Source organism: Glycine soja, chromosome 9, assembly GCF_004193775.1.
Source record: "Glycine soja cultivar W05 chromosome 9, ASM419377v2, whole genome shotgun sequence".
In the NCBI taxonomy this organism is placed as follows: Eukaryota; Viridiplantae; Streptophyta; class Magnoliopsida; order Fabales; family Fabaceae; genus Glycine; species Glycine soja.
Genome location: NC_041010.1, coordinates 18,491,511 through 18,515,151, shown reverse-complemented (window position 1 = coordinate 18,515,151; position 23,641 = coordinate 18,491,511). Strand labels below are relative to the sequence as shown.

The window sequence follows — 23,641 nt, the reverse complement described above, 5'->3', positions numbered from 1 at the left end:
TTAAATTCAGAATTTTATGTTGTAAAACTAGTGTTATGAAAATAGTTGTTATAAAATTGGTCATTACAAACTAGCTGTTGAAAAACTAGCCGTTGAAAACTAGTCGTTGAAAAACTAGCCGTTGATAAACTAGCTGTTACTAATGAAGCTATATAAATGTTCAATGTTTCATTATTTTGACATACTCTCATACAATATTTCTCTCTTATTTCAAACACTTTGGTTACCATATAATGGATCCAACCATCGATTTAGATGAAGTTTTAGATCAAATGATAGATGAGGAATTAGAAGATAATAGCGATGAAGAAATCATTAGGTTGATACTTGAGAGCCAACAACAACTACATGGCAACACCACTAGCCGTAGCCAAAGAAGAAGAGTGGTACATCGTAATCGTGAAGAAGGTCATCATCGATTGTTCAATGACTATTTTTCAGAAAATCCTGTGTACACAGAGATTCAATTTCGGAGAAGGTTTTGTATGCGAAGGCATGTGTTTCTCTGAATTGTAAATGCACTCAGCAACCATGATGAATACTTTCAAATGAGGGTCGATGCACTACGTCGAAAAGGCTTATCTCCATTGCAGAAGTGCACAACTACTATTCATATATTGGCTTATGGATCACCTGCTGACAGTGTCGATGAATACGTTCGAATTGGTGAAACCACTGCAGTGGAATGCTTGGAGCGATTTGTATTAGGCATCTGCACCATATTTGGGAATGAATACTTGAGGAGACCAAATAATGAAGACATCAAACGCCTACTACAAATGGGAGCAGCACATGGATTTCCAGGTATGTTAGGTTCCATTGGTTGTATGCACTGGGAATGGAAAAATTGTCCAGTTGCTTGGAAAGGTCAATTTTGTCGAGATGATCATCGCAACCCAACAATCATTCTTGAAGCCGTGGCATCACAAGATTTATGGATTTGGCATGCATTTTTTGGAACCGCCGGTTCAAATAATGACATTACTGTGTTAAATGGATCTAATGTGTTTGATGAAGTTTTGTGAGGACGTGTGCCCACAGTGCAATTCATGGTGAATAAAACCTAATATAATATGTGATACTATTTAGCAGATGACATTTATCCAGACTTTGTCACGTTTATGAAGACCATCTCAATGTCACAAGGAGAAAAACGAAAATTATTTGCACAACGACAAGAATCGGCAAGAAAGGATGTAGAATGAGCGTTTGGAGTGCTCCAGTCTCGATTTGCAATTATACGTGGTCCGTCACGTTTTTTGGATGTTGGTAAAATGAAGAATATCATCTATGCATGCATCATATTGCATAACATGATTATTGAGGACGAACGTGACACATATCAAAATAATATTGATTACGATAGTGTAGGTAATAACACTTCAACATTCAAAGTATCTTTAGGTGCTCACCCTAGTATCAGATCAACATACTTTCAGAGGAGAGCACAATTTCTTGACAAACAAAAACACTGCCAACTTCAAGCAGATTTAGTTGAACATATTTAGGAATGTTTCAGAAATAAAAATAAGAATTAATTTAATGTAATATTTTTTGTTTTTCATAATTATGTTTTTTATTTCAATGTCATTGTATTTAAATATCTATTATTATGTAAAAATGTATTTTTTATTGTTACACATTTCCTTTAAATGTTATGTAATTTTTTATTTTTAATTTATATTTAATATTTTTTTATTTATTCATATTTATTATTTGTATACATAAAAATTGAAAAAATGAATTAATTATTTTATTGGAATAATAATTAAATTATAATAAAATAATTTAAATGTTTAAATTTTTTACTGTTTCTTATTATTTCTTGCATTGAAATAAAATTTTATATGGATTTCTTATAAATAACATGATACAGCAGAACCATACAAAATAATGCGAAAACCACAAAAAAATAATTAAGAAACCATATATAAATTTCTTGAATTGAAAATGCTATAAGAATTCTATATTTTGGCTCAATAAGTGTGGAATGGAATTACTCTGAATACAATTTTGACTAGAATAAGTGCAGCACAGAGAGAAGTGCGAATCAGAGAGAGAAAGAGAGGCATGGCTGCTGCAGGTCCAGAAAACGTCCCTCCTTTCATCGCCGCTCAGCTTAGCCACCTCCTCTCCCACTTCGGTCTTACAGTCAAGGCAATAATCAATCAAATCAATTCTCTCTCTTTCCATTTCCACCCCCATTCCTATTCCCCAAACACTAACACTTTCTTTTCTTTCTCAGGTTGAACAAATGTGGTCGAGTGACAAATACAACTCCACCCCCCTCGATCGCTTCACCCTCCTCATCCCCTACTGCTTAGACTTCATCAAATGTATGCATTCTTCTATCAATCTTTCTTATCTGCAAATGTTTGTTTTCTCAGCAGAGAGAATCAAACCTACAATCTTTTCCCTCTTCCATTCTCGCTCGACCATCTAACCCACCTTATATCTTTTTTCTTTCAATTGGGAACCAAACCTTGACGACGACAAGGGTTTCTTTGTTTCAGGGGATGTTATATACGACGCGGAATCTCCGAACACCGCCCCCGACGTTATCTTTAGCCCCGAAGACGACGATTTCCACCCCTTTCACATGTTTCCTTCCTCCTCGGAACCCGCTAATAACTGTTTGTCTGATTGGAACTACAAAGACCCCACGCGTCTCTTAACCCTAATTCAGTACTTGAGGTCTTTTTTTTTTTTTTTCTTTTACAGTTCTTGGTTGTGGTGGTTTTGTTTTGACATTCATTTTTCTTGCTGCCTTTACAGGGATCAATATGTGCTTTATCAGAGGAAGCGCGTCGGAGAAGTTGACGACGACCGGTTGACATTCGAAATCAGTACTATCTTGTCCAGGGAGGTAATTTGATTTCAATTTTCTTCATTTGAGGATATTCTGAAATTTTGAGTTTCTGTGGTAACTTTAAGCATTGCAGTATTAGAGTATGTTGTGTTTTGGCTTGCTGATTCCGTAATCTCTGTAGATTTTTATGTTGCACATATGTGGTAATTAACTTCAGCATGTATTTGCAGTTAGTTAGTTTAGTGTTGAAGGTTGTTGAACATTTGGTTACGACAGATTTAGATAACTGTAACTGATTCTTTTAGGACCACTGTGTGGATAAGAGTTTCCATTGTATTCAAGGCAGGTTAATCAATTTTGAGTTTAGTTCTCCTTCTTAGAATGCTGGTTTTATTTCAACATCTTCAATTTTCTCCTGATGCAAACCTCTTTTCATACAAACTGTATTTAGCTGACATCATTCTGAACATGTGTCTCTTTCCAAGTCTCAACCATGCTTTAGGAGTTTATTTTTTAACAAACGAGAAAGTAAGAGAAAATTAAATCATGATTGAGAGTTGGAGAGAGCCACGTGTTTGGAATGATGTTTAGCTAAATACAGTTTGTGTGAAAGAGGTTTGCATCAGGAAATTTTTTATATTCTATAATGCTTCTTATGTCATGCCAATAAATGTTTTTTTTTTTTCATTTACATTTGTTCCTGAGCATGGTTGGGATTGACTGTGTGGTGGCACTGGCGGTTAGACGGTAGCGTACTTGACAGTGGTGAAGTAAAAATTGCAGACTAAACAAGAAACCAGGGTCCTGTATTAATTTTATCAAGAGATTGTGGTAAATGACTGTCAGATATTATATATGGATGAAAACATTTATGATATGCCACCAGATTAATTATATCCCTTCGAATTTAGGTTAAATCTAGCTCAACCCCGAAAGCTAGGACTAGGTGTGTGTTTGTTTTTCCATTCAACACCCCCCTAATGGACGTTCAAGGAGAAGTAACAATTTGTTGCTTCTCTCAAAACGGTGCTTTGGAACGTGTGCCCATGGAATGAAACAGTAAAACAAACATAGCAGATATCTATGAATGGTCCAGTAACAGATGTAGGCTAGAATCTGATACCACCCTTCCATCAAATCTTGATGTTTGATAGATATTACCTAGCTGAACCTTCCTAATGAGGTGTCCTTGTTCTTTTATGTGTCTTTGATTTGACTCTGTAAACAGTTATTGGTGTTATTAGCGTGTGCAGTCTGTGGATTGAAAAACACATCTGAATTTTGGATTATACTTTGTTTAATGGGTAAAATTGACCTTTTACATAAATTGAAAACATTACCTGATTGAAATTGTTCTTCTGCAGGGAATAGAAATGCATATGAGTTCTGGTGCTGAGAAGGTATTTCTTCAGAAAAAAATGTCCTAATATTTCTATGATCTACTCATGGATGGATGACCAAATTAATGTAGCCTTTGGCCTATATTCTTGACTTGACTTCTGTGACTTTACATTTTAGTATAGTCAGAGGAGGTTAAATTTGCTGTGCCCCTACTGGACATGAATATAAACAAGATGGTGGCTTGCTGTCCCTGGAGATATTCCCAGAGGATATACTTACAGGTTTCTTTTGTTTATTTCTTTAAATATTCTTTTGAATTTTTTCACTCGCTTTCATACAAACAACTTATGATATGTTGAACCTAGGTTGTATATCCTGTTGGAAGAAAATATATGTCAGTGCCTTCAGCTCCTCGCCTGAAGTTAGTATCTTCTCCTGAGCTGAAAGCTGTATTTTCCATTGATGATGTCAAGCTACCTCCTTGGTTGGACGGGATGTAAGCTTTCCAATTTTTTTATTATTGTGTTTGTCCCACACCGATGCATATACAAGATTGAGATAGTTTTTGATAATATTTTTGCTTTTATGATTGATCTGTTTTGCAAAGGTGCTTGGCAGAATATCTTCCAAATCTAGAAGAATATCTTGGGAAACAGGTTAGCTGACATTATCGTTACTGTGTCTGTGTATTTTTTTATTAGTTTAATATGCACTTTCTAGCTTAATGAACATCCTCGTTTATGTTAAAACTAATACAAATGATTAAATATGCTTTGAACTTAGGTCTTAGAGGCTGTTTCATTAATTGAAGTTAGAAGGCACTTCATTGAAGCATTATCCAGTCCGTTAGGAAGGCCAGTTGAAGCTGATGCTGTATCTTCCCGTGACACTTATTCTCAAATTGCTAGGGTTGCTTTGTTTTTGTATTAATTGCTAACTTCTAATTTTTCTGTTTCTAGGTCTTTTGCAGGAAGGCAACTTTTCTTGCTGCATCTGGTGTTTTCTCATTCCTGGTAATATATGACACTCATTACTTGATGTCTGTGTATTTGTTGTGATAGAAGCTTGCTTTTGAAAAATTAAAATGTTTCCCCATGAAATTTATCACATAATTTAATGTGATATCTTCTGTCAGTTAATGACATTGGTAACAGTAACATGTGACCAGGGTAGGGCAGAAATCTATTGTTGGTATCTTTCTTTTGATTTGACGGGAGTCTCATGTCTGGCCAAAAGAGAAAATTGAGTAAATTGCACTCACATTTCTTGAGGTATAGAGTAAGACAGTATGTGTGGTGTTCATTTTAGAATTACCCACTTGCCCCTAGTTTTTTCACTGACATGAAAAAATTCTCTTACTGTCTGTTAGCCTCGAAACTGGAAAAATTCTACCAGTTGTAGGTATATCATCATCAAATAACAAGATAATATTACCTCTTATTTTCATAACCCATTTCTTGAAAAACCGGTCCAAGTAATTTCCTATCACTTTGTTGTAGATTAGTGCAGAGCATGGCTCTATGTGTGAATGATGTGGCCATTTAGAGATTGTGGATGTTATGTAATATGTATGCTGCTATTGAGCAAGTTGCTAGGTTGAAGATCAGTGCCTAAGGATCATTACTATTAGCAACAATATTGTCTCTTTCATGTGCTGAAATTCATCAATGTACTAAATAATGAAGACTCACAGACTTTCTTTTCCTTGTTGGATGAGATTCTTCTAATGAATGGGGCTCATTTGCAGAAGCAGAAGAAATACCATGTAACTTAAATGTTGGGATCCAATTGCAAGATATGTAATATGTATGCTGCTGTTGAGCAAGTTGCAAGGTTGAAAATCAGTGCCTAAGGATCATTACTATTAGCAACAACATTGTCTCTGCAGAAATTCATCAATGTACTAAATGATGGAGACTCAGAGACTTTCTTTTCCTTGTTGGATGAGATTCTTTTAATGAATGGGGCTCATTTGCAGAAGCAGAAGAAATACTGTGTAACATAAATGTTGGGATCCAATTGCAAGATATGGGACTTGAGTCCCACATTGGAAGTAATGAGATTCTAGTGTGGGTTTCATAAGACCTTGGGCTCTCTGACTACAATGATTAACTTTTGTGGTATGATTCGCTCAAAGTTCTTATCAATTGGTATTAGAGCTTTCCAATTATGTCTCTCACAAAAGAGTGCCGAGGGTGGTTACATCGACATTGCACTGTTCAGTCAGGACTAGTCAAAAGGGTTGTGCATAGCCAGCCTACAAGGGCACTAGGGCTGCAGAGTATGGTGGGATGTTAGGATCCATTTGCAATGTATGGGACTTGAGTCCCACTTTAGAAGTATGAGATTCTTGTGTGGTGTTTATAAAGACTTGAGCTCTCCACCTACAATGGTTAGCTTTTGTGGTGTGGTTCTCCTATGGTACTTATCAATGGTCACTTCTGTTCCAAATTGAATACAACAAAAGCCTCTTCTTTTTTAACATGGTGAGGGTTGGCATCAAGGATCAAATGAGGCTGTACTCTGTCAAAAACTATTTTCAGAAAGGCCATTTAGATCATGGACCAAACTAATCATCCTATTCAGATAACCCATAAAACCACTATAATATCTGCAAAAAAGTCTAATTGCTACTTGTTGTAAAATTTCCTCCTTATTATCTAACTTCTTTTCTCTGAGTTTCATGTCATGCATATTGAAAAGATGCTGCCTGGTTTATTTGACACAGCCATGTATTTTTTCACAAAAAGATGGCTTGCATATCATAGTATGATAGAACAAGAGGAAATCTGACAATTTTCAAGTTTGACAATGATTCCTAAAAGTATTTGACCTGAATGCTATTAGTTATTTGGGTACTGTCTGGAGGAAATACCATTGTATGACAGAACAAGAGGAACAATAGAGGAAATATTCAGTGTTGGTTAGATATAACTGGTCTACATGCAAGCTTGGCAGTGCCAAAGGCCCAAAAAACATTCATTCATTCTGTGCCCAGAATAGTTGCTAACAAAATATATAGTGAAAATGCACAAGAGAGAGAAGGATAGAGGCGCAGCTGTGTGTGTGTGTTAGAAGTTTTGCAATTTCCCTTAACTCTGTTTTTCAATACAAACTACTAGGAAGGGTATTGCTATTTACAGACAAGAGGGGTACCAAATGTACTCTTAACCTCATGAGAGTATTATACATGCTAAATCGTATTTAACTAATATCAGTGTTTCTGGGCTGGTCATCCATACATGTGGTACTGCCTGTAATTATGAAGTTGAATACTTGAATTCAGTCTTCTGATAGTTTTATGTTCCAAGGCTCATGCTGATATCTTGTATGAATTTTTTCTTCATTTCATAAGTTATCGTAGTTATTGATTTTTCACTTGACCAAAATTCCGATGGTTTTGTTTATTTAGGTACACCTCCTAATTCCAACTCAATTTCCAAAGCAACAGCCGGCTATTATGCTTCAAAGTTCACAGGTTACATTTGTTTCCACTTTCCTACATGTTTTTGTTTGAAAAGTTAAGATTGAGCATTATCTTTCGTATAGGGATGAAGGTGACAGATAAATAAGCTGTTTATACTCAAGTTGCTGCAAAATGTCAAATGTCTAACACTGAATTCTTCCGGTTACGTAGTTAATGTACATAAGTCTGGTGACCTCATTGTATGTTTACCAGGGTATAGTTTTTATATACCCACTCGTATATATTTTGTTGGAGATAGTAAGGAAATGTCTATACTCTATTTTGAAAATATTGATAATATATAGATCTAGAAACTATTGTGCTCTTTTTCTTTAAAGAATTATTGCATTGTACTTTAAATGGTTAATTGGTAAGGTAAGTGATTATTCGTCTCTCCTCACAAATTATTTTGTTAGGATGACTTAGCTGGATAGTAGGAAAAAATGTATGTTTCTGACGTAATCTTGATGTACAATACAAGTGATTTCCTTGTTACCTTTTTATGTAGCATTTTAATTCGCAAATGGCACCTATGAAGTCACGTGTTATGTCTGATTATCCATGGAGTCCGAGATGGGAACCATCAATGATGGCTGAGCGTATTTGGTGAGTGTTTTTGTTATTATTTGCTTGATTTTTGCCATTATGCTAACACTTCTTTTCTTGTTCCTGCATTGTTGAGCTAAAATATGAATCGTTTCTACAGTGATTTTCTGGCAGATGAGGCCTTGAACTTCAAGAGACAATGCAGTGAGGGCCAAGTTCAGTAGTAACAAGGCCATGGCATGTTCAGCTCAATCCCAATGTCGTGGCAATCTCTAGACCTGTTCATTGGAAATGTCTTTTTGCTCCTCTTTGTCAACGCAATTTATTTTGGATCCAGTTTAAATGAATTGCCATGGGAATTTTTCTTGTATTTTCACCATCGTCAAATTTTTGTATCTCGTAGTGTATGTTCTTTTGACAAAAAAATTTACTAGGATGAATGGCCTTGGTATACTTATCGAAAGGCTTAAATATGTTTTTGGTTCCTGATAAATATCTATTTTTTGCGTTTGGTCCCTAATAAATTCTTCTTTTGGATCAGGTCCCTAATATTTGAAAAATTGTCTTAAGTTCCTATTGTTAGTCTGAAATCGTTATCTGTTTTCGCTCTTCATATCTTATCTCCTTCCTTCATGGGTGCTTCTACCATCACAATCTTGTTTGTTTTCTGTTTCTTCATATATGACGCCTCTCTCTTCATATCTCATCTCCTTCCTTTATGGGTGCTTCTCTTCTTCAGATTTGATGCTTCTTTCTTTCGATCTCATCGCCTTTGCTCCATAGCTGCAAAACCAACATCCATCTCCATCACCATCGTTGATTCATGAGGTTAGGGATGATGAAGGGAGTGAGGTGTAGTGGAGAAGGATGGAGGCAACAAAAGAGAAGATGTGTGTTGTGGAAGCTGCGAAGAAGCGTGGTGCATTGCTGATGGGAACGAGGTCATGCGGTTTTATTGCTTGGGTTTTGCCAACAATGGGCCCTACGAAGATGGTGGCTATGCATGGTCATTTTCGGAGGAGGGGCGATGATTTGCACTTTTTCCAGTGAAATCCACCAAACAAAATCGATTTTGTTTTTCTTGCTTTCATATTCAGATTTGTTGTTACTATTGATATGGTTTGATGTTTTTTGTGGGGATTTTGATTTTTTTTTGTGTGGAGATATGTTCAAGTCGGTGTTTTTGTTTTCTCGATTTTGTGGTTTGATGTTCAAATTGGGATTCTATTTTCTTGGTGGCACAATGGTGGGATATGTGAAAGATGAAGGGTGATGGAGACAAATAAAAGAATGAAGAAAGGGACAAAACATGAAAAGGACAAAAGTAAAAAAAAAAAAAAATCTTGACTGTCATTTTAAAAGATAAAAAATATAACATGGAGAAACACAAAAATAAAACGTCATTTTTTACTTAAAAAAAAACTTTTTTACTTGTAATCCTACTCAAATAAAGATTACATGTGACATGTCTATGTGCCTGTTAAAGTAAAAAATGCAATTGTTTATTAGAGATTAAACGTGGCGGATAACATATTCCCATTAATGGTAGGAATCTTGAACAATTTTTTTAAAATATTTGAGACTCATCCCGAAACAAAAATTTATTAGGAATCAAACACAAAAAATGAATATTTATTAATAACCAAAAACATACTTAAGTCTCATAAAAAAGACATATCAACATAAGAAAGGATATATAGGTAATTTTTCTTCTTTTAATATTTCATCGATATGATTTTATTAATGATTATAAATGTCTTAGCTTTATTATTTTTGTTAGGATTCTAGAAAAAAATGAGATTATTTTATTGTTATTTTCCATAAAAAAAATTGTGAAATAGAAACCAAAATGAAACAAAATGTGTTTATCATTATAAATGAAGATAAATGGACTAAGTCAGGAATAACAAATAACTATTCATTAACGTACTCGTAATTTTTTAAAAAAAAAAAAAATATGCAAGCCACATTTGATTAATCGCAGTTCATAGAAGTTTTTTTTTTTTACAAAACTTATTAATTTTTAAGTAACATTTGATTGTCTATTCAAACATTATCTTATTTTACTCCAAGCCTCTAACGATGATTTGTTTAACATATTTTAAACAAGTTTACTCCTATTTGTTTCCTTTCTCTTGAATGAGAGTTAATTTTAACATTTACTTCATTTTTTCTTTTCATTGAGCAACTTATTAATAACTATTAAGCCAGGCACATTGCTATTTGTTGGAAAACATCGTGGTGGTTTGTGGATTTGGCTCTGTTAAAAGAAGTTAATTGTTTATTAGAAAATTAACAGGAGATAATTGTGATGAAATTATATACAATGGTTTTTAAACTTAATCTTTGAGACAAATTGTCCTAATGAGACTCCTTTTAGAAAGTATTTCTCACAATGGGTCTGTTTCAAAACAATTTACAACATGAGTATGCTATTTTACGTAAAATACATGTAAACCACTAGTGTTACTGGCGAGAAGCCCCTCCGTGCAACACGTGGCGAAAACGCCACTGCCACTGACGGAATAGCCAGTGGTCTCGTTGCTTGTGCTGGCGATATAGCCGTGCACTGGATGTAACCAGTTTGACTGGCGATTTGCAGTAGACACAGTGTATTTCACCATTACGAATGGCGAAATACTTTCGTACGGAAAATTTTTTGAACTTGAAAACGGTTGTAACTTTTGTTAAGAATGTTCGTTTGAGACCCATAATATGTCAAAATGCTCGAAATAAATTGAGGAATCCCAATTTTCTACAAAAGTATTTCGCCATTCGTAATGGCGAAATACACTGTGCCTGCTGCAAATCGCCAGTCAAACAGACTACATCCAGTGCATGGCTATATCGCCAGCACAAGCAGCAAGACCACTTGGCTATTCCGCCAGTGACAATAGCATTTTTGCCACGTGTTGCACGCAGGGGCTTCTTGCCAGTAACACTGGCGGTTTGCATGTATTTTACGTAAAATAACAAATTCATGTTGTAAATTATTTTGAAACAGACTCATCGTGGGAAATACTTTCTAAAAGGAGTCCATTAGGGCAATTTACCTACTCTCCTATTTTTATATAGTTTTAATCATTGGAATAATTGATGTGGCATTTCTTGTTTAAGAATAAGTAGTATAATAGTTTTTCATATGATAATTGTAGAACTTATTTTAGGCCAAAGGTAATTTTTTTTTAAAAAAATTATCATTTGAGAGTAGATTTTAAATTAATATTTATTTGAGGTAAGTCATAACACTTTTTTTTAATTTTTTTTAATATTCAAGTCATAAAAAATTTTATGATTTTTTTTAAAATACAACTTTAAAATTATAAGTTTTTGTTTTTGTTTTTACAACTTTAAAGTCATAAAGAAATTTTTTTTTGTTTTTTTATATTGAAGTGGTAAATTAGTTTACGTTTTCAATTTTGTTTTTTAAAATTGTAAATAATTTATTTATTTTAATAATTTAAACAATTAATGTATGTTTTTATTTTACTTTATTTAATATTTTCTATATTTTTTATATGATTTTATTTAATATTTTTTTAATATTATTTTATTTAATATTTTTATATGGTTGTATTTAATATTTTTGTTTAATATAGTTTCTATATTTGATATTTTTTTATTATTGTTAAGGATTATTATTTATCTTTGTAAATTATAAAAATAACACAAAAGACTTAAATTTAAATAAAAATATTAAAATATACTACATATTCATTTAATAAAAATATTAATATTAAATGATTCATTTTTTATGCTTATCTAACGGAACTTGTTATGGGACATTGTCCCATTATTAATATTTTTGTTAAATTAATATATAGTATATTTTAATATTTTACTTAAATTTAAGTCTTTTTCATTATTTTTTTAATTTACAAAACAAATAATAATCCTTAACAATAGTAAAAAATAAATATAGAAAATAATAAATAAAAAAATATTAAATAAAATAACATAAACATATTAAATAAAATAATGTACAAAAATATAAAAAATATTAAATAAAATCATATAAAAAATGTATAAAATATTAAATAAAATAAAAAAATTAAATATACATTAATTTTTTAAGTAATTAAAATAAATAAATTATTTGTGATAAAAAACAAAATTGAAGTCGTGACCTAATTTACAACTTCAATATAAAAAAAAAAAAGAAAAAAACTTTACAACTGGAAAGTCGTAAAATAAAACAAAAATTTATGACTTTAAAGTTCTATCTAAAAAAATTGAATTCGTAAAAATTTTTATGATTTTAATGTGTAAAAAAAAAAAATAGGAAAGATTACCACTTTCAATTCAGAAGTCTAATCTCTGTTTCAAATCATCTAATCATGAGTGTTTTTTTTTTTTTAAATTACACCCAATCGATACTTTGGCCCTTATTTTAAGTTCTCAAGGATTACATCTTTGAAACGAAGATTTGTTGAAGTTCATAAATCTCATGCAATATTGAAAGATCTACCAAAAGTTAGTTAAGCAATTCTATTGTAACATGGGAGATGTTTTAACAAACTCTAAAATTAATTTTAATTTCAATCATTGATCATTGTTTTTTTTTTTTATCAGTACTTGTTATTTTCCCGTTATCCAAAAAAAAAAAAAACAGTAATTGTGAGTGTATTTTATCTTTTAAGGTGCTCTATCCAAAGCAATTTACTTTTAAGAATATAAAATAAGTAATCTCAATCGTTAAAATAATAATAATAATAATAATAATCAATATTATGTGAAGTTAGTTTTTTTTAATAAGTTTAGAATTATTTACTTCTATTCACTTTAGATGAGTAAAATACTGAATGAATAGGCAGATAAAAATTAGCCATGTAGTTTTTTAATCAATCTGTGTAGTTGTCTTTCACAATATTTAACATTTCGTTAAGTATTTTAAACTTTCATACTAAATAATATAAAATTAATATTAATTTGTCCTTTAATGTACTATTCAATCTAATTAGTTTCTTATTTTATTTTATTTTTTAATCATTATTTAAAGTTGTTTTATTAATATTAAATTTATTAATAATCACAATATTAATTTACTAATTTTTTTATTTTCTTACAATCTTAATTATTTTTTTAGTCATCATGACATTGATGTAAAATATTCATCAGTTTTATTGATGATTAATTTTTGTTGAAGAATCTCACTAACCATTTTTAGTAAGGGTCTTTCGTTCCAATTATATTTTTTTTTATTTAGAAAATTTAAATTAGAGACTTTGCTTAAGCAGATTAATATGTATCACTTAAATAACTTATTGGTTTCTAATATTTTATTTTACTCTTTCATTTTGATTTTCCTTCATCCTCACATTAATTGATATAAAATAGTAAAAAACATTAAGTGACATTTAGTATTTTTATTTATAAATAATCCGTGCTAAACATATATATATTGTCTAGCTAGTGTATTATACACCTAATGAGTATTTTATTAGCAATTGTATTTTCCATCTTACCCTAGTTATTGATTGAGTTGCCGTGTTTCAATCTCCAGCTGTTGTCTACTCGGCAGTCCACCCTTCTAGTCTATTAAGTCTAAAAACAACTCCCTTGCTCTCTAAATAAAATATATATTTATGATGTTCGAATAGTTCTAAATCCTCATGTTTCATCCTCCAACCAATTTTTTTATAGTAAACATGGATGAAAAGTAAATATGTAATGTATTGAAAATACAAATATTTACCATAAGATAATAGAAAAAATTGTACAAAGGTGGAGCTAAAAGATTTAGTGAGAAGGAGCAATCTTATACTACTTTCTTATAAATTTTAATATTTTATAAAAAAAAATATTAAATAAGTAATGTCTTGGAAATAATAAAAAAATCAATAATTATCATACAATAGAAGAATTAATAGGAAGATGAAGTAGGAGACTAACGAATTTTCTAACAAACTCTGTTATTTATTAAAGAAAAATTGTTAACATCACAATTTTTTAAATACACTTTTTTTATTATTGACTAAAACCTATTAGAACTATAAAATTTAATGAGTTATTAAAGAGGTTTACTTTAATTAGTTTGATATAGTGCCCGAGTTATTATAAACTCTTGACATTGTCTATGATTCTCATGAATAATTTTTTTCATGAGTTATAAATTTTATTTAATGAATCTTTTATAATTCTATAATTTTCAATAAGTTTTAGCATTTTAAATTTTTTATTAAAAGTTATAAAATCACAACTAGTGTTCATTAAATAAGAAGTAGGACTTATATTTTTTAAATAAATTTTAGTCATTAATAAAAAAAATGTTTAAAAAAATATGATAGAGATTATATTATCATGTGTCTCTATAATATTCACTTCATTTTTATATATGAGATTCAATTACCAATTCATTAAGATTAACAAAAGTGATTAGTTTAGTTAATAACAATACATTTATTTGTCTTAGATTTATAACTTTTTTTTAAATTATTCTTATTATTAATATTTTTTTATTTTAATAGTTTGTCAATAAATTCTTTCTTCTCTTAGTGAGAGATATTTTTAGTTTAAAAATAATTAATGAAAAAATAATATAGATTGAATATTATAAGAAAAACAAATATCATTTAAATTTTAAACTTTTAAGTATTGTAAATAGATACGGAGAGAAGATATACATAATAATTGCTATCTTATTTGGATTATTGTATAATTGCTTTTGTCATCTTATATCATATTCCTTATTAATAATGTTGAGAGTTTTAGAGAAGAAAATATTGGGTTGTTGAAATAAATGATTGGGTGTATAATGCAGATCCGTTAGGTTTCAAGCTTCAACTCACACACTTTCCCTCTCTCTCTATGTTTTATGAAGGTGTCGGTGTCGGCATATTAGTTAAGTTCGTAGTTACATTGTCCCTTTCGTCATGCCTAAGCCATTTGAGTGTATATGTAGTTTACAGCTATGCACATGCATTGCAAGTAGAAAAAAGAAAGCTTAAACTTTGAATTAATAAAAAAAGAAGCTTAAACTTTGAGAGTAAACACTAGACAGAGTTACACACTCTCTCTCTCTCTGTCGGTCAATTTTTCGATCCGGGTCTATTTTATTAAGTTCTGAACCTTGTGGAGCGTTGTCACATTCCTTGATGGGAATTGCTGAATTGGGGTGCTCCTGATTCTGTCTCTTCCTCTCTCTCACTCAACTTTCTTGGTTTTGTGATCCAGTTATTGGCTTCATTGGCCAGGAATTTCATCTGGGGTTGTCACAATCTGAGTGATCCATCTACTTTGGTGGCAAAGATTGCTCTTTTAAGGTGAGTCTTTGATGCAATGTTCAAAATGTTGGTTTATGTTTTGTTTCTTTCAAGTGGATTTGGCATCATAGGGAAAGAAAGAAAGAACATTATTGCCTTTGGTGAGTTAAATTGCTTGCATTGTTGCCTCAGTCAATTAATAAGTTTGACCCTCATTTGATTTCATCTTTCTTTTCTCAGCTACTTATTGGGGTCTTAGAGATCTAATTATTTTTTTTTTTTTGTATGTTGCAAACTGTTGACAATGATTGATGGAACCTAGTGATCTGATTCGCGGTCTTGTCCACAGGTCTTATTCAGATCCGAGCTTCAATTTCTATACCAAGAGAAGGAGCTGATTCTGAAGTTTGACTTGGAGTGGATTAGAAGAGAGAAATCTTCCAAACTGATCTGAGCAATTGGAAAGTGCACAAGGCTTTTAAGTAACGTGTGTATCTTGTTGAGCTTAAAGTATCTTTTGATCCGTTATTGGCATCTGAATAGAGCTTAGTTAGAGTCTATGATGGAGTCAGAAGGAGAAGCTGGGGTGAGTTATAATTTCATTATATGAAATTTCTGTTTGATTTTCCCTCATTTAGTAAGAGAAGCTATTATTGGGGTGCCATTATTATTCTTTGATGATTAATGACACATTTTGGTGTCACTTCAAATGTGCAGGCAAAGCCAATGAAAACATTGGGTGGCAAAATCTGCCAGATCTGTGGTGATAATATTGGGAACAATGCGAATGGCGATCCTTTCATTGCCTGCGATGTTTGCGCTTTCCCTGTCTGCAGGGCGTGCTATGAATATGAAAGGAAGGATGGAAATCAGTCTTGCCCTCAGTGCAAGACCCGGTACAAGAGGCACAAAGGTAATCGGGGATAAAGTCTGTTGTATAATACAATGTAATTTTCAATATTCTTTAAGCATATAATTCAAGATTCGTAAAGCAAAAGCAAGGGAAGATTTTGATATGCTTGAGAATATGAAGTTTGCTTGGTAGTGAATTGACCTCTTTCATATGGACTGAGTGAGAAAGATGTTAAGACTATATTCTTATTTTGGAGAAAATATATCCTTTTGCTGGAAGAGTATTTTCTCAATGGGCTATAGTACTCTGACTTCTATAGTCATGATAAGCTTTAGATTAAAATCACTAAACAAAGCCTGTAAACCGAAGCAATTACTTCACTCTTACCTTTTTTTCATCCCAAATCTACAGACTGTAATTTTTTAACTACATAGTGCAAACTGCAATACAAAATCATAGAATAATTAGATTTATGCTTGAGAATTTTGTTTTCCACACTGGTTCCCCCTAACATCCTTTTGATTCCACCTCTCGGATTGTTTACCTGCAAGATAAATTTATTCTTGCACACAACGGATATGTCATTATGTAAAGTTTGTAGTTTTGATCTGCTATACCCAATCCATATATGAAGAGCCTCTACCTTTTCAATCTAATTAGTAATTACCCTGCTTATTTTAATGATTCTAGGAAGTCCTGCAATTCTTGGAGACCGAGAAGAGGATGGGGGTGCTGATGATGGTGCCAGTGACTTCAATTACAATTCAGAGAATCAGAATGAAAAGCAGAAGATTGAGCATATGTTGGGCTGGCAAATGGCATATGGGCGTGCAGAGGAGGCCATTGCTCCGAATTATGATAAGGAAGTTTCTCACAATCACATTCCTCTGCTCTCCGGTGGACAAGAGGTAGTTCAACTAGGTTTCTCTGATGTTTTTCTCCACTCCCACACTCAACCCTTTAAAATGTCAACTTTCTCCATCATCCCCCTTTTAGCAAGTATCTTTGAATGGAGTTTGAAATTCGTTTTTCTTTGGTATATCTTCAATTTCAGGTTTCTGGAGAATTATCTGCTGCCTCACCTGAGAGGCTGTCAATGGCATCCCCAGGTGGCCGAGGGAAGCGTGCCCATAATCTTCAATATTCGTCTGACCTTAATCATTCACGTATTTGCTCCCCCTCTTGAGCTATGCACATTTTCATGTAGTGTCATTATTATATTTCTTCTTTATTTAGTTGTCTGGTAGTGATTTTGGGTGTTTGGTTATTATATTTGTGCAGCAAATATCAGGGTTGGGGATCCTGGATTGGGCAATGTGGCATGGAAAGAAAGAGTTGATGGCTGGAAAATGAAGCAAGATAAGAATGTTGCTCCAATGAGCACGGGCCAAGCTACTTCTGAAAGAGGAGCTGGAGATATTGATGCTAGTACTGATGTGCTTGTGGACGATTCCTTGTTGTGAGTACTTCTTTATTTAATTATAAGAATATATGCTGCTTAATTTCTGTTATGAGTCTCTCTACTTCTAGCTCTGTCTGTTGGTATCAAAAAGCTATTTTGAATGTCATGTATGATCTAATGATTTATACCATAATCACTGTTATTCTGCTTTTTTGGCAGTTACGATATCATCTCATTGAGTAATATATAATGGCTGATAATTGGAGAGTTTGTAATTCCTGTATTAATTTTTCGAATATTTGTGTTAAATAAGCAAAGTCATCCAAAAGTCTTGTTATGAGCCCAATGCGTGTCCATTGTCTTCAGATTTCTGTGAGACAGGATTATATAATTTGTTTTTATTATGCAGGAATGATGAGGCTCGGCAACCCCTCTCTAGGAAGGTTTCTATTCCATCATCTAGGATCAATCCATACCGTATGGTCATTGCTCTGCGGTTGGTTATCCTATGCATTTTTCTGCATTATCGAATAACAAATCCTGTGCCCAATGCATATGCATTGTGGTTGATATCAGTTATATGTGAGATTTGGTTTGCCATATCTTGGATATTGGATCAATTCCCCAAGTGGCTCCCTGTGAACCGTGAAACATATCTTGACAGACTTGCACTAAGGTAGGGCCTTTCTAGATGATCACAATTTTCTCTTTCTGTACAAACTTTCATTTGACATGTTTCATTTTTTTTTCCTATTCATTATGATACTTTTTTAATACAAGCACCATGTGAGTTGCAGATATGATCGGGAAGGGGAACCATCACAGCTAGCAGCTGTTGACATTTTTGTCAGTACTGTTGATCCATTAAAAGAACCCCCGCTTGTGACTGCTAACACTGTCCTATCTATTCTTTCTGTTGACTACCCAGTGGATAAGGTCTCCTGTTATGTCTCTGATGATGGTGCTGCTATGTTGACATTTGAAGCTCTGGCTGAGACATCAGAATTTGCTAGGAAATGGGTTCCTTTCAGCAAGAAATATAATATCGAACCTCGGGCACCTGAGTGGTATTTTGCACAGAAGATTGACTACTTGAAAGATAAGGTTCAACCATCATTTGTCAAAGATCGTAGAGCAATGAAGGTGAGAGATTGACTTCCAAATGGATCATTCTGTGGTCCTGTTATGCATGTGCCCTACACTACTCATGTTTCTTAAAGACACTTTTTAAGGCCAATTCCTTTTTCTGCTTCACAGAGAGAATATGAAGAATTTAAAATTCGCATCAATGGACTTGTTGCAAAGGCACAAAAGATTCCTGAAGAAGGATGGGTGATGCAAGATGGTACGCCATGGCCTGGAAACAACACTAGAGACCATCCAGGAATGATTCAGGTATTTGCTTATTTGATTATTTAATTTTTTGGGTAGTTTGAATTCTCGTGATGATGAATTCTTACAACAACCTTTTGTGCTTCTTTCATTATTTTTGGAATTATCTCTCAAAAGTTTCGTTTTATCTGCCTAGATGGAGTAAATGTCAGAGGGATGAAATTAATATCATCTATTGTTTCTAATTTTACTTGTGAATTTCTGTTTAAAAATTGTTTACTCTGGTAAATGATATTTATGTATATTTGATAGTTCTTACTTTCTGTAGTTAATTACATTTGACACACCTTATCCCATGCCTTTGTTAGATTCTGATTAGGAAGTTCAGGGGAGTTATAAGCAGGGCTTTTTCTAAGTTCACATACTCTATCTGCAGGTTTTCTTGGGCCAAAGTGGAGGACTTGACACTGAGGGTAATGAACTTCCACGTTTAGTCTATGTTTCTCGTGAAAAGCGTCCAGGGTTCCAACATCACAAGAAGGCTGGTGCCATGAATGCACTTGTGAGTAACTATAGAAAATGTGGAAATTACTTATCTGCACCCATGTATTTGTCTCACCACAGGTGATTCATGTAACTGTTTCAGGTTCGAGTGTCAGCAGTCCTTACTAATGGACCTTTCTTATTGAATCTTGATTGTGATCACTACATAAACAACAGTAAAGCCTTGAGGGAAGCTATGTGCTTTATGATGGATCCCAACCTTGGGAAAAATGTTTGCTATGTCCAGTTTCCACAGAGGTTTGATGGTATTGATAGGAATGATCGATATGCCAATCGCAATACTGTTTTCTTTGATGTAAGTATCTTGCACCATATTCATATGTTTTCTCTTGGGTTTTAGGTCAAAGATTATGTTAATGATATTCAACTTCTTGTTGCAAGGATGATCCCTTTACCTCACATATATTGGCTTTAACTTTTTTGTGTTACTTATTTCCCCAACTTGTGTCTTTCTGAACAGATAAACTTGAGAGGTTTGGATGGCATTCAAGGTCCTGTTTATGTGGGTACTGGATGTGTCTTTAATAGAACAGCTTTGTATGGCTACGAACCTCCTATTAAACCCAAGCATAAAAAGCCTGGGTTTCTTTCTTCACTCTGTGGTGGTAACCGAAAGAAGAGATCAAAATCTAGCAAGAAAGGCTCAGACAAGAAAAAATCTAGCAAGAATGTTGACCCAACTGTGCCCATCTTTAGTCTTGAGGATATAGAAGAGGGGGTGGAAGGTATGCCTGTCAATTGTTTTTTACCTTCTGTGTGCATTTCATTGGTAGGTCTGCTGTGTAAACTGTTTTTTTTCCACATTTTGTTACATGAAGATTCTTATAAATTCCATTTCTAAAAAGAAGAGCATGGTAGCTTGATTTTGGGGTTCTTTGAGAGCTTCAACTTAACTTCCCATAACATCTTAAACTGACAGGCCCATCTGTAAAATTGCATATACCTTATTAACCTTGTACATTGTTCCTAGTTATTTTAAAATTTCCTTGGTGTATTCTTTGCATGGCAATTTATTTTCAGTTGTTTTTAATTGCTAAACCATTTTCTTATACAACCTTTTTATTTAGGTGCTGGATTTGATGATGAGAAATCACTACTTATGTCACAAATGAGCCTCGAGAAAAGGTTTGGTCAGTCTGCTGTCTTTGTTGCCTCTACACTCATGGAGAATGGTGGCGTTCCTCAGTCTGCAACTCCAGAAACTCTTCTTAAGGAAGCTATTCATGTTATCAGTTGTGGTTACGAGGATAAATCAGAATGGGGAAGTGAGGTATGAGTTACCTTATGTTTAATGGTCTTTTATGTTTCTTATTCCCAGTCGCATCCTGTTATCAGATTAATGTTAGCAGATTAGTGTGCATTCAGGGACCAAAGATCCAATGAATTAAACTTAAATATGATAAAGTATGAACAGTATAGTACTGTCTTTTTTGAGCCTAATATATTACCCTCTTTGTACAGAGTTAAAAGGGGAGCTTTAAAATCTTTCCTTTTCTAAGTAATGTGTGAGATTTCACTAGAAGCATAATTTTTCCAACCTTTTCTCTTAATGACTTATTTAATGAAAGAGAGCAGGAGATGAGGGTTATAGGCTTAGCAACCCACCCATTATAAACACCTAAGCTCGAGTACTATGAACATCTCATCCACAATCTATCTCCATCCATAGCTATGGGGAGCTTTGCCTGCATTACCAATTTATTTTTTTAAACTCTTTTCATGGCCACTGGGCATGAAAGTGATCTTGTCATTGTGGTTTCTTCACTCCAGATAAAAGTTAGAAAAATGATTTAACATTCAAACAGCAGATTTGTTTTTCTGTCTAAACCATTATTTAGTTATTAGTATTTCTGCAGTAAATGTGGATGCCTGTAATATAATGTGTGTTATTAGAAGAAACAAGATGCATTAATGTAATTATCTTCAAAGATAATCATTATCATGTCTTCTGTTCCACAGATAGGATGGATCTATGGTTCTGTCACAGAAGATATTCTTACTGGATTCAAGATGCATGCCCGAGGTTGGAGGTCTATTTACTGCATGCCCAAGCTCCCAGCGTTTAAAGGTTCTGCTCCTATCAATCTTTCAGATCGTCTGAACCAAGTGCTTCGATGGGCTTTAGGTTCGGTGGAAATTCTTTTTAGTCGACATTGTCCCATCTGGTATGGTTATAGTGGAAGGCTAAAGTGGCTCGAGAGGTTCGCATATGTGAACACCACAATCTATCCAGTCACTTCCATTCCCCTTCTCATGTATTGTACCTTACCTGCTGTCTGTCTCCTGACTAACAAGTTCATTATTCCACAGGTTTGTGATTTCTTTATTAATATAATTCAGTATATAGCATGTAGTCTTAATTTGGATACTGTTCTAAATGACCAAATTCCCACATTACCTTATCGTGGTTATGATTTATGGGTGTGATATATACTAAAAGCAAAATAAACAATAATACCAGAGCTATCAATGTTGTCTTGGTTCTGATTAGTCAAAATGTTGATTGTTGACTGTTGAGGACTGATAACATGTTTATCAAAATGTTGAAAAATTGCGTATTTCTTTAATGGGAGAAATACAATATAGGATATAGTAAGCTTATCCTCAATTTAGGATGGTTAAACAAACGAGTTACGAACAATGTTCAAGATGATTCATAAGCACTTATCTCTTATGCAAACATATAACTTCTCAAAAATGCAATCGTGTGTAACACAATATTGTACCTTTTATCTTGTTTGCAGATTAGTAACATTGCAAGTATATGGTTTATCTCTCTCTTTCTTTCCATCTTTGCCACGGGTATCCTTGAGATGAGGTGGAGTGGTGTTGGAATTGATGAGTGGTGGAGAAATGAACAATTTTGGGTTATCGGTGGTGTCTCGGCCCATCTTTTTGCCGTGTTCCAAGGTTTACTCAAAGTGCTTGCTGGAATTGACACTAACTTCACTGTTACCTCAAAAGCATCAGATGAGGATGGAGACTTTGCAGAACTCTACATGTTCAAATGGACAACCCTTCTCATCCCACCCACGACGCTTCTCATCATAAACCTGGTGGGGGTTGTTGCAGGCATCTCCTATGCCATCAACAGTGGCTACCAATCATGGGGTCCCCTCTTTGGTAAGCTTTTCTTTGCATTTTGGGTGATCATCCATCTCTACCCTTTCCTCAAAGGTCTCATGGGTCGCCAGAACAGAACACCAACCATTGTGGTGGTCTGGTCCATTCTTCTTGCATCTATCTTCTCTCTGTTGTGGGTCCGAATTGACCCGTTTACGACAAGAGTCACTGGTCCTGATGTTGAGCAGTGTGGAATCAACTGCTAGAGAAATAAAAGCTGGCAGATAGAACAACAACTTGCCACTCACCTGTTTCAACCAACAACATAAGCCTCCTGGGAATGTTGTGATTGTCTTCCAATTCTTTTGTTTACAGATTTTGATATTTATTCTTGCTGATTTAAGTTATGTGCAGTTTATGGTCCATACAGAAGAAGAAATCATGTTTAAGTTATGTGCAGTTAATGGTCCATACAGAAGAAATCAAATTAGAATCAAATTATTTAAGGTTGTTTATTTTTTTTGTAATACTATGAACATACCTTCCATTCTTTTGAAGAAGCTGTTTGTCTTATTTAAACTATTCATCAGAAGACCACATCCTTGTATACGTCTTTGTTATATTAACGAGTTTTTCTTCTGTTTTCTTTGCAATGCAAAATATAAGTAGCTTCTACATCTGTAGACACTATATATACGTTTATTTGACCATTATATTATTGAACTTGCATTGAAAAAATAACAGAAAGTATACCTTCATTTAATTATATGAAATTCTCTCGTCTCATCAACTTTTGTAAGGTTTTGGAGTAAAAAAAAAAAAAACTTTTGTAAGATTTTCCAAATCAATGGTTGTTTGTTTTGCCTTTACAAATTTGATCGTTAGTATAGTTTGGTAAGCATTTACTCAAACAAAAACAAACAATCATTAATTTCAAATGAGAACAATCAATTTAAGCCCAATCATAATTAAAAAAAGCATTAATGAATGAAATTAAGGCTTCTGCAAACTAGCTTCTAGTTTTTTTTCCTAGTTGAAAAATTTATTTGACTGTTTGATAAAT

General features: G+C 33.3%; 2 protein-coding genes and 1 pseudogene across 4 annotated transcripts; all 3 read left to right on the top strand.

Annotated features, from left to right (window-relative positions):
• The first annotated feature begins 233 nt into the window (after nt 1-233).
• Nucleotides 234-1,538, top strand: LOC114368232 (annotated as a pseudogene).
• A 441-nt stretch (nt 1,539-1,979) lies between these two features.
• Nucleotides 1,980-8,731, top strand: LOC114367914 (BRISC and BRCA1-A complex member 2-like). The gene is made up of 13 exons (XM_028325171.1): nt 1,980-2,157; nt 2,246-2,336; nt 2,514-2,694; nt 2,776-2,866; nt 4,174-4,209; nt 4,333-4,431; nt 4,516-4,646; nt 4,758-4,806; nt 4,934-5,023; nt 5,110-5,163; nt 7,563-7,628; nt 8,125-8,222; nt 8,323-8,731. Exons 1-13 carry the CDS (start codon nt 2,071-2,073, stop codon nt 8,384-8,386), a joined length of 1,137 nt encoding a protein of 378 aa, XP_028180972.1. The 5' UTR covers nt 1,980-2,070; the 3' UTR covers nt 8,387-8,731.
• A 6,212-nt stretch (nt 8,732-14,943) lies between these two features.
• LOC114367887 (cellulose synthase A catalytic subunit 3 [UDP-forming]-like) lies at nt 14,944-23,231 on the top strand. 3 transcript variants are annotated; one of them, XM_028325128.1, is made up of 15 exons: nt 14,944-15,424; nt 15,714-15,950; nt 16,082-16,277; nt 16,908-17,125; nt 17,272-17,383; nt 17,499-17,676; nt 18,029-18,295; nt 18,417-18,762; nt 18,877-19,014; nt 19,388-19,513; nt 19,598-19,810; nt 19,976-20,240; nt 20,583-20,785; nt 21,475-21,825; nt 22,260-22,844. In XM_028325128.1, the coding sequence occupies exons 2-15, from the start codon at nt 15,924-15,926 to the stop codon at nt 22,842-22,844; spliced, it is 3,225 nt and encodes a 1,074-aa protein (XP_028180929.1). In that variant the 5' UTR covers nt 14,944-15,424; nt 15,714-15,923. The 3 variants fall into 3 exon arrangements, with proteins under 3 accessions (XP_028180929.1, XP_028180930.1, XP_028180931.1); XM_028325129.1 differs by having other exon boundaries at nt 15,687-15,950; XM_028325130.1 differs by lacking the exon at nt 14,944-15,424 and having other exon boundaries at nt 15,924-15,950; nt 22,260-23,231.
• Nucleotides 23,232-23,641: the final 410 nt, after the last annotated feature.